Here is a 16,058-nt window from a genome sequence, read left to right on the forward strand (position 1 = left end):
CTGAAAAGATATAACTGGATGAAGTTGATGGCTTGTATTCATATTGGTATTCTCCAATGAAGCCTCTTGATCCTCAGAGCTATCTGCATCAGGAACGGGTAGGGATAAAGAGTTTTCTGTTATATAGTCTGCGCCATTACATGCGGACTGACGCAGTGCTGCTGGATGAAGTATTGTTATGCTGTTCTTTCTGTCTGCCGAAAGACAGTAGAGGCTGACGAGGATCCGCGCTTTCTTTCTTTATTTTTGGTCTGCCAGTTTTATGTTTTGTGGGATTTTTCTAACCTCGAGGTTGTGCCACTACGAATTGAGTTTGCAATTTAGAATGGAAAGAGTCAAGGAACAAAGAAAATGGAGACGACTACTTCCGTGTCAAAAATGAAGAGCAGAGAAAGAAGTGGGAAACGTTCACGTCGTTACAAACGCCGAAGTGTTCCATGCAGCTATTTTTACAGTGGACTTTCAATTAGGCCGTGCGATCCAGATAATTACCGAAAGTAAGTGCGGTCGTCGGATGATGATTTTCACACAAAAGCATATGACTACCCCACTCTTACTCGTCCCATGTGTCACCGAGGGCAATTGTTCTTTTATTTTTTCTTACTCTCCTTTTATTGTTATCTCGACTGTCTCCCGTGTATAAAAGAAACCGCTTCTCAGCCAAAGTCATGCCTTTGTCAGACGTATTCAGTCTAAAGAAACAACTTATTGTGTATGGTGCACATCACAACAACAAGGTCAATGTGGCCATTCACATGGTCTTTGTCCCCATTATCTTTTGGACAGGTAAACAATTGCTCGACATTACAAACTCTTGGGCTGGTTTCCGCCGGGGAAGAAGAGACGACGAGAGTAGCAGCAGTAGCAAGATATATGCTTGCAACTAACATCATTTCCTAATCCTTGCGATATGCTCGATATGACAATATGAAGCATTGGTATTTGGAGCCAAGACGGGACCTTTGATGAGTGGTGGCCCTCGATGGCTTAAAGCATTTGGCCCCAACCTCAGCTTCTTTACTGTGGTGGGATACCATGCGTACTATACAATTTTGGATCCTGTGGCCTCCGTAAGTAGAGTGTATAAACGGGTTACAATGCAGCTGACGTGATTGGATTGGATGCACCCCTCTTTGGTTTTTGGATATCATGCTGACAAACAGAAAATAAATTTCCGTTCCACCAACACTAATTCTGCTGCAATGTAGACGTTGGCCGCCCCTCTCCTTTATGGCATGTGCTACACTGCCACCAACTTTGAAAAGACCAACGCAAACGCTATTTCGATTGCGCTGACGGGCCATGTCGCTTCGTGGATCTTTCAATTCATTGGTCACGGTGTCCACGAGAAGCGTAGTCCCAAACTGATGGATAACCTTGTTCAGGGTAAATGTTACTTTAGACTGAATAGGAGGCATGTGCGTGTTTTTTGATAACTCACGTGTTCTCTTTTCACCGTACAGCGCTTGTGTCTGCACCTTATTTTGTCTTTTTCGAAATGCTGTTCAAGTTCGGCTATCGTCCTCAATTGCAGCGCGAAGTCCAAGCAGAGGTGGACAAAGATATTGCCGAGTTCCGTGCAAAGAAGGCTAAATAAAGGCACGCAGGACGTGTTGTAACGTAACCTCTGTAACGCGCAACTGTATACTGGTTTTTGTTTACCCGATCAATTGACTGAAACAGATAAAAATAATTAAATAAACTCGCGGCTTTTTTTATATGTCCAGAAAAGAAACAAAAAACTACTTAAAAAGAAAAAAAATTTCACAAGAAAAACTAAGGTGGTAATTATAGGGTTCATACAAAATAAAGGAAAATGAGTAAATAATATAAAGGCTAAGAGTAGAGTAGTTGGGGTTAGAGTTGGAGCGGATGACAGAGTGCGAGGACGTGGGTGATATCGTTTTTATCGTTGGCCCCATTGCTGTTGAAGGTCTATTTGTTGCATTGGCGGCTGTTGCTGTGTTGGTACCTGGTATTTATGACCTTGTTGTTGTGCTGCAGCTGCTGATGCTCCTGCCGAAGATGGTGTGGCTGGTACAGCGTCACTGTCATCGTATGCGTTGGGTGGCGAATAGACAGCACTCGATGGAGCAGCACTGACGGCTCCAGCGGCCCCACCGACAGCGGCAGCGGCAGCTCCAGCAGCGTAAGGATCATAGTGACCGTACGCAGAGGGATCGTAGTACTGTTGCTGAGATTGTGGCTGTGGTGAGTAATAGGCACCTGAAATGGCGGCGTCGGGATAACTCATCATTGGACTAACGGCAGCGGCGGCGGACATGGGTGGAGAGGAGTAGTAGTTGTCTGGAGGAAGTGTTGCAGCCGGCGGCTGTGGCGAGTAGCCGCCGTTGTAGTACTGCTGTTGGTGAGGGTCTAATTGCGGGTTGCCATGGCCCCAGTTGTTGTTGTTGTTGTTATGGATACCATCAGCAGCAGCCATGGCAGCGGCAGCCATGGCAGGCGAGGGCCGGCCGGGATCATGGTAATCGTTGGTAGGTGTCTGGAACTCGTCCTCACCGCCATATAATCGCTTACGCTTGTTTGCCCGTCGTTTTCGCGCGAACACGGCAATGACGATGGCACCAGCCACGGCGACGATACCTCCAATAATTGAGCCAATAATGATGCCAGTGTTGTTACTGCTATTGTCATCGTCCTTGTTCGCGTCGCTACTGCTGGTCGCCTGAGGTCCGTCAGAGCTTGCAGAGACAGAGACCGAGTCGGATGCGTCGGGTGTTGGTGAAGCGTCATTGTCGTTTTTATCGTCGGATTTAGAAGGAGTGGGTGAGGGTTTAGATGTGGTCTTGTCTGGTTCTTGCGAAGACGATGGCTGAGGTTTGCTGTCCGAGGACGCTGAAGGCGAGGCAGTAGCACTGTCAGATGGTTTAGGTGCTGCGTCTGTTGCGCTTGCACTCGGTTGAGCGGCTGAGCTTTCGTTGGGAGTATTGTCTGTTGCAGAGGCTACGGCTGACGAGGAAGTCTCGTCATCTCCACCGCCGAACCAGTTGTCAAACAGACCAGCTTGTGTCTGCACAGCCAGCAAGGCGACTACAAAGGTCGCTATCCAAATGATCTGCACGCTTCTATATCGCATGTTGCGCTGTGTCGGAAGATGGAAGGAAGGAATGGAAAGGGTTGAAGCAGTGTTGGAAACGAGAGTGAGAGAGAGAAAAGGGAAAAAAGAAAAGAGAGTGGGTGAGAGCGAGAAAAGGAGAAAAATGAAGGAGAGACGAGAGGAGTGGAGGAGAGGAGGTTTAACAAACGAGCTTCATTAACGCTACGTTGTAAAATTTAATTTCGAGCTTTTTGATTTGGATTGCCGGCTGCTTTTTCGAGGTGGGACAAGCCAGCCTATCTCCCGACATGTGCTTTGTTTTTTTTTTCGCTATCACAAGATGGTTGTGGCTGTTGTGGTACCGTTCATGTGCTAGCACTTTTCTTGTGTTTCTAAACCAGAAATAACGATTGACAGAAGAAATTAAAGACAGTGGCCGTCTTGTTTACGCTACTACTTGTTATTACAGAGTGCGGGGTATACCTTATTTATGGGCTATTATTACGATAGGTGATATGTACAGTTCACGGCTGATAACTACTACAATATATATAGCCAGCTAACGCTATATATACTATTCGAACAAACTGGCCCGCCGGATTGGGTCCCAGAATAAATTGTATATGTAATCCGCGCGGGTGCGTGTGCGTGTGTTTGAGAGCGTATTCAGACTATGCCTTTTGTGGCAAATAATCCAAAAAATTCAAAATCCTTTGCTGATCTTGGCGGTCAGATTGTCCCGTTCATACAGCAGATTGTCCAGCAGCAGTTCATCAATCTTGATGCTGACAACGCTACGCACTGACACTTCGATCTCGCCACCGAGCGCCTTTTTTATCGCCTCAAATCCCAGTTTTCTCGTCACTACTGGTATCTTTGGCGTCTCCACCACAACACCACTGCAGTTGTTGCCGGCGTCCATCGGTCCTCTACTACACATGATAGGCGGCAAGATCAACGGGCCCACCCATCCTTGGCCCTGGTCATTGAAATCCGCTTGTGCGCTGCCGATCTCTTGAGCCTTGTACGATGCGGTCGCGTTTAGTTTCATCATGGTGATCCCGATGTCTGCAAACGGGTTTCGCAGCCAGAGAATGGTGGTCGAGGACAGAATATTCATCTGCATGGCTGCAAGTAACGGCTCTTCGTCGAAAGGCGGTGCAGTGACCACAAATTCGAGACTCTCAATAACGGATCTCAACAGCGGTGATTGCGTTGCATCCGGATGCCGACCCGATATTGTCAACTGCGTATCGTTTTCCCCTTCACAATTTTTCCACATACTGTTAATTTCATATGACTTGAATCCTATATAAGAGCGCCATTTTTCTTCACCCCAAAGAAAACTTACCAGATATGTAATTGCCAATGAAATCAACCATACGGGTGCTCTCAGCATTCTTTATAAGCCGCCCTTCGATTACCATTCTGTTGCTCGTTTCGGGACTCAATTTGAGTTCAGGTACGGTAACTTCGCCAATGGCTTCGTCCTTGTACACCAGCAAAAACTTTACCTGACCGAGGTTAACGTGGACATCCGAGGGATTATCAATCAGCAAATCATTTGTAATATGCAGCGCGTTTGGATACCCTCTTGTCAACGAGATCGAGGTCACTTGCGGCGGTGGATTCTGCATTCCTTCCATACCTGAAAACAAACATGAATAATATTTATTATTACTGCAGAAAGAACAAGATATTTTATAGCGGATATACAAAACTGAAGACCGAGGGAACAGGGGAAAATGGCGCAGATAGACAAGAACAAAAAGGCAATTTATACAATGATTGTACCTTTTGTATCGATTTCGCCTTTGAACTCTAGATCATGGACAGTGAGGTGGCCAAACGCACTGTCGACCATTGCATCCGCCGTTCCCTTGATATATACGGTAGCCCTGCGACCATTGAAGATGCTGTTGAGGAACTTTTGGAACTCCTTGTCTTTTCCTGGCAAGACCTGAAACGGTGCTCTATGCAATTTCGAGCTGACATTGACAAGACTACTCCCATCCTTCTCGGTCGTCACTGCAGGACACGGCTTGTTGGATGTCAGGCGGCCAAAAGGCTGACTCGAATTAGCCTCAAGATACAAAAACACCTTTGGATCAATTTCGGTCACGTTGATCGAAAACTGCATTTCGTCAGGCTTCTTTAACACAGCGTCAATGTCACCGGATATCACTGGATTGCCCGCTGGCGAAAAGTCGATTTTAATATGCGTCAGCTCGAGTGACTGGATCATGTCCGATTGCTTGGTGCCAGGAAACGGTACTCGTAACGTTAATGACTGTAATGCTTTGCGTAACCATTCGGGTGTGCCTGTCGCCACATTGTCGTCCGGACCAAATGGACTGCCTCGCACATAAACTGTCGATGTATTGCCGTGCAGGTATGCGGAAAGGAACTTTTCCATAAGTTGTTGACGTTCCGGGTCGCTGTCGTCCAAGGGTAATGAGCGACCATTGATGCTGAATACGTTGAGCTGGTTGCCAAACAAGTTGGCATCGTTGGCTCGTACGACTGCAATCATTTTGTCTTCTTTCTCATCTCCTTCACTATCATCATTGTTGTTTGGTAGAAATATGCCAAAGTCTATGTCGCCTAGGCGGAGGCTGAGCATTTTTGAAGGGTTGTAGATGCCAACTTCTCCTTGCAAGGCGATACCCCCCAAGGGGTGAGAGCCAGGGAATGAGACGGACTGGATGCCAGCTTGCTTTAATCCATCCATTCCTTTAATAAATAAGAGTTGGATCAATCATCACCAACTCATCTGACACTACCAATGTTATCGCTGCTAATATTTCTAATCACGGGCTTATATACATTGTTATCGTATATGCTTACCTTCCAAAAATACTTGCTTCTCCAAATCCACATCAGCACTAAACCAACCTAGCTTGAGAGCAAGCGGACCCCGTAAACGCCAAGAGACCTGTTTTTCCGACACGGCACTCTGCGCAAAGTGGATCAACTCGTTATCATCAGTCACAGTGAAATGAGTAACAAAATCAAACGGAGTCACCGGCGAGTCTGGTTGCAACGTCAAAGGCGGCAAATCAATCATGCCCATGGCAATAGGACTCTCGGCCTGATAAAGCTCAAGTCTGGAATCTCGAATCCCGATATCGTTCCCAAAGATCCAACTTGCTTTTCGAGTCAAACTGTATGCGTCGTCTTTTAGGCTGATCTCGCCAGCGACATGCATGGCTAAATCGTGTTGTGATCCGTTGACAATCGAGGCTTGCTTGAATTGAAACTGGACCCCGTCTTGGAAAGACCGTTGTGCAAACTCGGGTGTCAAGAGAAGAAGCAGTATAGCAGCAACGCCTGACAGGCTCATGAGAACGATAAACGTGATGCATAGACTTTTCCGGCATTGGGGTGTTGCTTCTGCGAGATCGTTATCGTCATCCTCGACGGCACCGTCATGGACGTTTTGGCGATGGTCATTTCCACCGGCAAATATGCCAGACCTTGCTGTGCCTCCGTAACCATTATTGTTATCGTCTTGCGATCGAGCTGGGCTTTTCTCTTTCCGTCGACTCTGTCCTAGCAATGGTGCTGATTCTTCATTGTTATTATCTTTTGTGGGTATTTCGAGGTGAGACGACGAAGGTTCACCACCAGGACTACTCGATGGCGTCGTGGGCATTGTATATTTTCACTGGTGACTTGGCGGTGGGTTGGGGAAGGGGGGGTTTTGGGATTTTGTAAAAAAAGAGAGGATTGAAAGGGTTGTTTTTCCAAAAAGAAAGCGCAATAGAAAGAAAGTATGGGTTACGCCTCCCAACATGTCACGCTTTTGTGGTTGCTGTTGTGAGTCTAAAATCCCGAACTTTTTGGGTTGATTGGTTCGTGTTGCTCCTTGATTTCATGCCGTCTAATAAGTCTCGCACGCACCCGTGTGATGATGGCAGTTTCGCTACCTATTAAATACACTGCGTATTTCAACGTGTAGTTACGTACATGATGGCGCATGGATACACCATCACCTGCGGAGAAAAAGAGCGTTTTAAGCAATTTTAGGTTGCACAGGCATGTCGAATCTTGGTTTATGCAGATCTTCGTCTTTTATAAGACAGCTCAATACTGTAACTGTACGTCTTTCTTTTCTCTCCATGGTCAAGCAACGTTACGTTAACAGATTTTTCTCTATTCTTTAATAGTGCACAGTTATTTCTTTACATATTTACAGGACAGATGGATACTAACTTTGAGCTTTTTATGACAATCATGTCATCGTGTTCAATCTACCAGATGTATATACCATAGCAACAACACTTTTGATTGTATGTATCATAGCTATTTAGCTTACTGCTAACCAAACGTCTATGTATGGATATGACCGGCACAGGGGTGGGATGTCAAGGACAGATTCCTTTGCCACCATCTTCTTGTCATCAAACATTACCGCCCGCCGTCGTCCTCTTTTAAAGTAGTGTTTATGCGCCTAGTAGCTTGCTGCTGCTACGAAAGAAACACCGCCACATATACATAGAGGTAATAATAACTTAATGTGAAGCTGTCTCGTTGACCAAAACTGTAACTAAATCCCACAAGAAAACAAGCCATTAATTTCCAATCAAACGCTACTACAAGTACATGCTTGACAATGAACCCTATTCTAGATATTACGTCATAAGGAAACGGACCATATCCATGCATATGTATGATAGTCGCTTAGACAATGAGATAACTGAGTAGCCCATAGTCTGATAAAACGAGAAGCGTACAGTGCCCGCTCGATAATTCGATCACTTTCGTCACAGCCGTAAGTGATCGAATTATCGAAAAAATCTAGTTATCAAGTATTGAATTATCGAGCGGGCACTGTAGTGTATAATGATAAACAATGTCGTCGACTACACGAAGAAAGAGGGCTTCGTTTGACAATGGTAATTACCTAACATTAAGTAACATAACAACAGCAATGATTGGCAATCACGTTTTTACTTGACGGGGCAGGGTACATTATAATGCTACAGTTGTACAATATATAAGAAAGACTAGTGATCAGGGCGTTGTTCATCCTAGATACACCACAAGAAATAACAAAGCAACATCGCCGTAGTAAGAGAAAGTGAAATCCCCGTTATTCAAGACGACCCCAACAATCAACCTGCGTTATACAGAACGATTCATAATAGTCATTCTGGTTAGAGAAGTACACAACACAAATCAAGTGGCCGTTGTCATTATGCAAAATAGCCCGTGACTCTGGTGCAAACATGCAAAGCATTGTTGAAATGTCAGCCAAGCACTAGTCATGGTCAATTTACTCTAGAATGCCGATGTCTATACCGGATCAGAAAAACTGTTGTAATACCCACTATGCATGCCAAAAAATTATCCTTTGGTCGTCGTCTCCGCATTTTACTTATGCCGCTCGAGGATAGAAACCCATAAGAACAGGAAATTGTTCGAAAGTTACAGTACATCCCATTACCCCCGATAAAGCAACTGCACGTTCTAAAAGTGTTTTGACGATCACTGATAATCTCGAACGCTACATCGCTATGCTGGTGTTGTTCGATTGTCCACATACCCTCCTTCTCATCAAGGCCACTATGGCAAAGCATTGTAAGAAAGTGTTCCATCAGTAAGGTTCGTTCAGTCTAATATATCTTTCAATTCTTGTATGATTGGTTTCTTGATGGAGAAACAGGACGTACATAATGCGACCACTCATTGTCCGGGGCCTAATTGCTAATAAATCAGACATAGACCCTATGATGACGCTTGAAGTACCATTGTTATGATACTCGGTCGCAAATCTAGAATTATTGAGACTTAGGTCATTGAAAGCAAAAACCAATAAAAATGCATTTATCATTGTTGTTGTTGTTGGAAAGCAGTAATAAGTGTAAATCAGATTGTCATGTTTCAGATTTTGCTGCTGAAGTAGGCAGAGCTCAATTATTGCCGATTCTCCGCAATGACAATACATCCGTGTCGGGCATCTAATACGTACATATGTGTACCTGCCCTTTTCTCCTTTTTTTTATAACTTTTTCTTCCTCTCTCTCTCTCTGTCTTTCTTCTTCTGCTTTCTCTTTACATACGCGCACGAGTTATGGGAAATTCACAGTCATCGGTCGAGCACGCGGTGGATAAGGGCATCCATCTCTACAAAGCAGTCAAGAAATTCCAACACGAGTTCGAAGCTAACAATCAACAACAGTATGATGGCAACACGAGTGCCCCCCACTATGAACACGAAGAAGACAGTGCCGATTACTCACGGCTTCGAGAGCTTGCGCATCAAGAAGCGGCCAAACGAAACAACTGCTATGAGCAAAGTCAAGAAGCCTATCGTAACGGCGATGGAGCGCAAGGTACATATACTTGCTTGCAGAGGAGAAGAAGGTGTTGTTTCACAAAAGAGCATGCCTGCATGTTTATCATTGCTAAGAAAACCTATTTGAAAAGCAAAACAGCTGTCGAATCAGGGCCATTACCATGACGATTTAATGAAACGATACAACCAGCAAGCAGCAGACCTAGTCTTTGAAGAAAAGAACGCCCATCGACCTGACGACGAAATCGATTTGCATGGCCTGTTTGTCAAGGAAGCCACGGAAAAAGTGGACGAAGCATTGCGACGGTGTCAACGCAACGGTCAGGATCATTTGACGATTATTGTTGGCAAGGGCCTGCATAGTCCAGGTAAGAAAAAAGCACTAGAGATATTGGCTACTTGCACGCACATCAACAAGATATAATCATCTACTAACTCGCCGACCATAACTAACTTTCTCTACTTTATAGGACAAATCGCAAAGCTCAAGCCAGCCATCGCAGGTATGATCCAAAAGCATAATGTGCGATGTACGCCGGATCGACCGAATCCTGGTTGTCTGTATGTCGAATTTGGCCAAGGCACTGGCGACCTTTCTTGGCTCGATCGTATTACGGACCGGGTGGACAGAGGCGATTGTGCTATTATGTAGAAGCTCGTTTCTTTATGCATACACAACAACCACCTCACTCTACGACAACCTTTGTATTTTCCATCATAGCGTATTCAACACTACATGCTCTGTTCCTCTACCTTACCTACTACCACTTCTCGCTGTACTGAATAAGTTTCCTTTTTACTACTACAACTACTAGCTACGAGAGTATCTTTATAGCAACTGTTTTTATAAAAATAATACGCCTCTCGTGGAATATTTTGAAACCTCTCCATGTATATCACACGCCATCAAGAATTAGCGACCGTATAAGCTGGGGAACAACTCCGCGCTCGTACTTTTCTGGAAGTTCACATATGCTTGGTTTTATTTCGTACCTTTTCTCCCTATATCGTTCATACAACGATGGAAAACGCCAGCATGTCCGCCTTGGCTCCATCGCCTCCGCCTCCACCGCCACCACTACCATCCGCCATGGGCAAGCGTACTTCACAGCTATTGCGCGAGGTTATTATATTAAATGATAAAAAAACGCGGAAAAAAAGAAGAGAGAAAGCATAATCCTACCTAATGAGAATAAAAAGGATAATAACGACTTGAAAACAAAACTTGTATTAGTTGGACGACCTGCTGGCACGACTTGACAAAGAAACGAAAATGAAGCTCGGCGTGGAGAATATGCTTGAGGTCTATCTCAAGGATAAGAAGCGGAAAAAGGATCTTGAAGCCCAACTAGAAAGTTGTAATGTCTCCATGGATGAGATTGTCCAGCGTATCGAATACATTCGTACCAATGCCGGTAAATTATATCAACACGACAATTGATATATGCACAAACGAAAAAAGGAATGGGGAAGAGATAGAGGCAGAGAGATAGAGAGAGCATGTACGTATGTGAAAGGGTTTACTTATTTACACTATACAACTTTTTCAATTGGAAAAAGGCGCAAGCACCGCAGAAGTAGCCCAAAAACTCAAGGAACATAGCTATTCTGGAAACGCACTATTCTCATCGGCAATCACATCATCCACATCTTCGTCCTCGCGAACTAGAGGCAAACCTCGATCGAATAGCTCGCCTAATATCAAAGGCAAGCAAAAGGCGTCGCAGGAAAATATATCGTTTCCCGATGATGGTAAAGGCGCAATTTGTTTCCAATTCACTGAATGTTAAATTTTCTGAAGAGAGATTATCACCAACTTATCGAGTTCTTACCAATTAATGGGATAGATGCCTGGCCAATTGGTAAACGATTACACCATATTATCACGCAGTTACGCATTGACGAGTGGAAGGCGGCAAAACCAGGCACATCTGCAGATGCATTAGCGGTCAAAGAATCTAAGTTATCCAAACTCGACACTTTGCTCCGGATATTGAAAAACACAACGGATATTGAAGCGCATTATCCGAAACGGAACATGGTAGCTTGGTAAATTAACAGAATTGGTAGAGGGACTAGGTGGAAAGTAAAGAAGAAGTGGGGAGAGGAGGGGCCATTTACAAATTAGTAAAGGACCTAATCACCAACATAACATACCGGGATTTTGCTACTGATACTATAGTCTGCGTCAATGTATTGCCGGACCAAATCGAGAAGTGCGGGTCATGAGTCTACGCAATTTGCGTCATCTTGTGGAGGGACCTGCAGACGTCAAAATCATGATGGACATGCAGATCGATATATTCATTGTCAGGTAAAGAATCACACATAGAGCGAGAGAGGTGCTATGTTGCTACATAACGAGGATCATGGATTGATCCTTTTTCACTTAGAGCACTTTCACGTGATCCCAATAATCATGAGCCAGAGCGAGAACAAAGCTTGAAACTCGTACGATCTTTTATCGAGTACAACGGTCTCCGATATATCAACCAAGGCATTGTACGCGCCATCGTGGCTATAGCTGAACAAACAGATTGTCGACTACGGAATATATCCTTGGAGACCTTGGCAGAGTTAGGTAAAACGGAAGAACATTTTTTTCAAGAGTTACGCAAGAATTGATGAGAGGGCAACGCCACAATCAACAAGAAACCCCCCCCAAAAAAAAAAAAGCACCATAATACTAACGTGCATGTATAGCCATTCTCGATATTGGGCTTACTGTACGTGCTGGCGGAGTCCGAGTCCTTATGCAAGCACTATTGGACGGACAACTCAATATGGCCGAAGTACTTGTACATGCTCTTGTATATGTATTGGATACACCTGGACGGCGACGGTATTTACGACCTGGAGTCGAGCTAGAGATGATCATTGCACCTTTCACGGAAACGGGCAAAGGAACCAACTTTGAAGAACGGTTAAAAAACAGTGCGCGTGTGGTAACATTGATGCTAAAGAGTTGGGCAGGCGTTTTCCTGATGTGTGCAAACAACATGCGGGCAGCGCGTTCTGTTGTGCAGACTCTACGTTTCCCCGTTCCAGAAACACAGGTAACCGAAAATCTGAAGAGAAATGTGAGGGGATATATTTCATAGAGAATTGACAATCGAGGACAATAACATGGTCTATGTAGAAAATCGTGCTGGACATGTTTTTTAATGTCTTCCGAGTCAAGCTACCCAAAGATTACAACAGCTTTTTGGCCGGACGACAGCACACAGTTCATATTGGCCCAGGAAGCAATAACGCGGGAGCTGACCAAGCAGCAGCACCACTGGCAGGACGCAGTGGAACATCACGACTCGGAAGCAGTAGCAACGACATTAACGACCTTTTGATGAAGAACTTCAAAACTGCCGATATCAAGAATATGGCAAACAAAGAGCGAAGCACAGCAACCAACAATGCCGAACGACTCAACATGCTGGATCATCACCTCTGTATCATACTCATCATATTTATTGACGCCGACATTCTAATGGCGTTAGTAGATATGGTCAAGTCGGACGACGTGTATATATCACGCAAAGCAACGCTCCTGATCGGCGAGATTCTTCAGCTATCCACACGTTTATTACCCATTATGATGGGTATCCAGGTTCAGTCTTTACCAAAACTTTTTGCACTAGCATCGAATTTTGAAGACGAACAAGTCCGGCATAATGCGACGACGGCCCTCGCACATATTGATCGACTGACGCGCGCACGGGCTCGATACATGTCGCAAACAGTCTCCTCCAACGCCTCGTTAAAGGGTGAAGGACGGCTAGTAGCAGCCAACAATACGGCACGGACGCAGGAGATGGTGCATGAAGTCAAGCTCAAGATTGGTATGGCAATCGACGATACCCATTTCCGACAGCTGTTGATGGATACACAAGTCTTGCATACAAAAGACTATACAAAATGGAGCTGGGAAAGTATCTCTGAGCTCTTACAAGGACCGCTCTTGAACCCACGTCGAATGGAAGAAGCCATGCGAGGGAAAAAGTTCATCAAGCGTTTGCTCGCCTTTTATCGACCGTTTGCGCACAAGTTTTCTGACGCTAATGCGTCGAAAGCCAACATTGCCCGCCACCTAAAGACCGGCTGTGTCTTGATCCAGACGCTGCTGGGCAATCCTGATGGCGTCCGATACTTGGGCGAAAACAAGTTGTTGGGCCAAATCGCCGAGGCGTTGAGCGAGCTGGACCCGTTGAACGGCGATCCGGAAACGGAACCCATTTTTTCCAAAGAACGGATGGAAAATACCCTCAGCCGCGGCTATTTCACGCTGCTCGGTGTGATGAGTAAACACAAGGAAGGTGTACGCCTCATGGAAAAATTTAAAATCTTTAGCTTGTTCTACCAGCTCTCCGAATTACGGAACCGTGACGACCTCAAGATTGCTATTATCACCAATATGGATTACACGCTTGATGGCCATCCACGGGTCCTGCTGTCTAAGATCATGACGTCGGGGTATAATCCAATCCGGCTGTTTGCGACACAGTATCTGAGCATTATCATGCAGCGGTCAGAAAGCGAGTATAACGGCTGGATCATACGTTTGCTATTGACCCAATTGTACGACACCCATTTGGATGTATGTCAGATGGCAGTCAACCTGTTAGACGAGGCGTGCGAGAACCAAGCCAATTTAGAGCTGCTGGTCAAATACCGTCCGAGTCTTGGACACCTTGGTGAAATTGGAAATCCTTTGTTACTAAGGTAAATAGCGGGTTTGTAAGAGCTGGACGGGAATTTTTGATAAACTAAGGGGCCTTTATATAAAACAGATTCTTATCCACGTCTACCGGGTTTCGATATTTATATGCATTGGGTTATGTACAAAAGGAAATGGACGACTGGTTTGAGGTAGGCTATCTGCTTATTTGTATGTGTGTATAAGAGTGGGAGTGAGAGAACTTATTTGTTTATTTCCACAAAAAGTATCGAAATCTACAGTATGTTACACAGCTGGAGCTGTCGCTGGCGAGAGCTTTGGCCAATACCCCTGAAAGAAAGGACCAGAATCCCTTTGAAGAACGCATAGACAGTGAAAGTAATTTTGAAACTCTGTAAGTCCACTTGACACTACGTTGTTGTCAAACAAGATTTCGGAAACGCTAATACCAAATGTGGTCCGTATCTAGGCAACCTGGTGATGGATTATCACCGCCTCATTTTTATGGCGAGCTGACAAAGACCGAAGATGGATGCGGATTATTACGAGAAAAAGGCCATTTCCAGTACTTTGCCAACTATATTCGCAACTACTCACTTGAAAACCAAAACCCAGAAGTGTTCCAACAGCTCAAGGCCGTCCTGTGGGCCGTTGGAAGTATTGGAGCCACCAAGAATGGGTTACCGTTTCTCGAAGAAGAAGATATTGTCAAGGACATTACCCAGATTGCAGAAAACAGTGAAGTTCTGTCACTAAAAGGGTAAAGTTGATTTATATGTTATCATCACTGCTGCATGTTGAAGAAAACAGGGCGAGAGCTCCAAGTAACTTACGTCTTTTACCCGATAGAACGTGTTACTATGTACTGGGTTTGGTGACTAAAACGCAGCAAGGTGTCGAACTGCTTGGCGAACTTAATTGGGACGGTGTCACGTCGTCAAACGGTGTTCCTGAAGGCCTATGTGTTCCTCAGAACCTAGAACTTTTCCTTAGCGTAAGTTTTGAAAAATTCTGCAAAGGATTTAAATGGTTAACGTGTCTAAGATGCAAAGAAAAATATCGTTTTGTTTCACGGTTGAAAAATAGATCCGTAACTGGAAGTATACCCCGGCGCTGTCCGATCCGCCTGTCTTTCCAAGCATCCTGGAGAAGGATGCCATTACGTTGAATATCCTCAAAAACATTGGTGACATGAGCAACCATATTCTCGCCAACGAAGCATCTAAAAACTTGGCAAAGTAAGTTAACAAATGTGAGAGCACGGATTCTATTCTTATTTGACTGGATATAATGGAAAAAATACTAATCATTAAGAAACGCTTGATATTGCTCTACTTTTACTATTATATTGCTATTGCTACTGTTATTACTGTTTTGTAATAGGTTGAGATATAAATGTCCGGATCATTTCAAACGCGTCGATCTGTTCTATTGTGTGTGTCAGCTTTTGGGAAGCTACCATTTCCGAACTCCAGTGCGGAAATACATTCTAGAGATCTTTGAGATGCGGTTTACACCCGAGTTATTGCAAGAGTTGGATGAGGTGGCAGCGGAACGAATTCTAGCTGATAATGAGGAAGCAGCCAAAGAGAATGAAAAGGAAGACACACAAGATCAACAGCAACAACGACAACAACAGCAGCAGCAGGAAGAGCAACAACCGGAAGCAACGGCAGCATCGTCGGTTTCTGGAAACGGACAAGAGCAACAGCCACAAGCATCATCGGGCTCAGTGGTAACCTCGTCGTTGACCGATGAAAAGAAGGCATTACCACACGAAACACAAAAAGTGCCTCAAGAAACACTGGAGCCAGTTTGTAAACAAATAGGATTTAATATTACGTAGACAGCTAAAGAATAGCTTGGATAGCCACACTAAGCATTATGTACATACATACACCATTAATACCATACAATCACATCCTATAACAACTACATTGTGGCACTTGAAAACTCGCACACAGAAATGCGAGGTTTTTTAGTTTTTGCGTGTTTGTGAAACAGCAGCTTCTGATCTTTTGTGTGTA

At 44.6% G+C, this 16,058-nt stretch overlaps 5 protein-coding genes across 5 annotated transcripts; 3 read left to right on the forward strand and 2 right to left on the reverse strand.

Moving 5' to 3' along the window:
* The first annotated feature begins 568 nt into the window (after window positions 1-568).
* BDB00DRAFT_799648 (uncharacterized protein) lies at window positions 569-1,722 on the forward strand. Its single transcript, XM_053121711.1, has 4 exons — window positions 569-786; window positions 934-1,070; window positions 1,209-1,386; window positions 1,464-1,722. Exons 1-4 carry the CDS (start codon window positions 669-671, stop codon window positions 1,595-1,597), a joined length of 567 nt encoding a protein of 188 aa, XP_052984537.1. The 5' UTR covers window positions 569-668; the 3' UTR covers window positions 1,598-1,722.
* BDB00DRAFT_799651 (uncharacterized protein) lies at window positions 1,723-3,301 on the reverse strand. Its single transcript, XM_053121712.1, has one exon. The coding sequence runs from the start codon at window positions 3,095-3,097 to the stop codon at window positions 1,907-1,909; it is 1,191 nt and encodes a 396-aa protein (XP_052984538.1). The 5' UTR covers window positions 3,098-3,301; the 3' UTR covers window positions 1,723-1,906.
* A 460-nt stretch (window positions 3,302-3,761) lies between these two features.
* On the reverse strand, window positions 3,762-5,474 carry BDB00DRAFT_755129 (uncharacterized protein; the record flags this gene model as incomplete). Its single annotated transcript, XM_053118813.1, has 3 exons — window positions 3,762-4,321; window positions 4,410-4,706; window positions 4,853-5,474. 3 exons carry the CDS (start codon window positions 5,472-5,474, stop codon window positions 3,762-3,764), a joined length of 1,479 nt encoding a protein of 492 aa, XP_052984539.1.
* A 3,660-nt stretch (window positions 5,475-9,134) lies between these two features.
* BDB00DRAFT_755032 (uncharacterized protein) lies at window positions 9,135-10,011 on the forward strand (the record flags this gene model as incomplete). The annotated part of the gene is made up of 3 exons (XM_053118802.1): window positions 9,135-9,396; window positions 9,491-9,727; window positions 9,830-10,011. The coding sequence occupies 3 exons, from the start codon at window positions 9,135-9,137 to the stop codon at window positions 10,009-10,011; spliced, it is 681 nt and encodes a 226-aa protein (XP_052984540.1).
* Window positions 10,012-10,395: 384 nt separating this feature from the next.
* BDB00DRAFT_783917 (Rapamycin-insensitive companion of mTOR, middle domain-containing protein) lies at window positions 10,396-15,877 on the forward strand (the record flags this gene model as incomplete). Its single annotated transcript, XM_053120423.1, has 15 exons — window positions 10,396-10,482; window positions 10,594-10,774; window positions 10,920-11,111; window positions 11,207-11,408; window positions 11,542-11,673; window positions 11,753-11,940; window positions 12,063-12,304; window positions 12,386-12,415; window positions 12,499-14,075; window positions 14,144-14,222; window positions 14,325-14,425; window positions 14,501-14,791; window positions 14,881-15,025; window positions 15,118-15,269; window positions 15,415-15,877. The coding sequence occupies 15 exons, from the start codon at window positions 10,396-10,398 to the stop codon at window positions 15,875-15,877; spliced, it is 4,062 nt and encodes a 1,353-aa protein (XP_052984541.1).
* Window positions 15,878-16,058: the final 181 nt, after the last annotated feature.

This window comes from Zychaea mexicana, assembly GCF_025766255.1.
Source record: "Zychaea mexicana strain RSA 1403 chromosome Unknown BDB00scaffold_5, whole genome shotgun sequence".
NCBI lineage: Eukaryota > Fungi > Mucoromycota > Mucoromycetes > Mucorales > Lichtheimiaceae > Zychaea > Zychaea mexicana.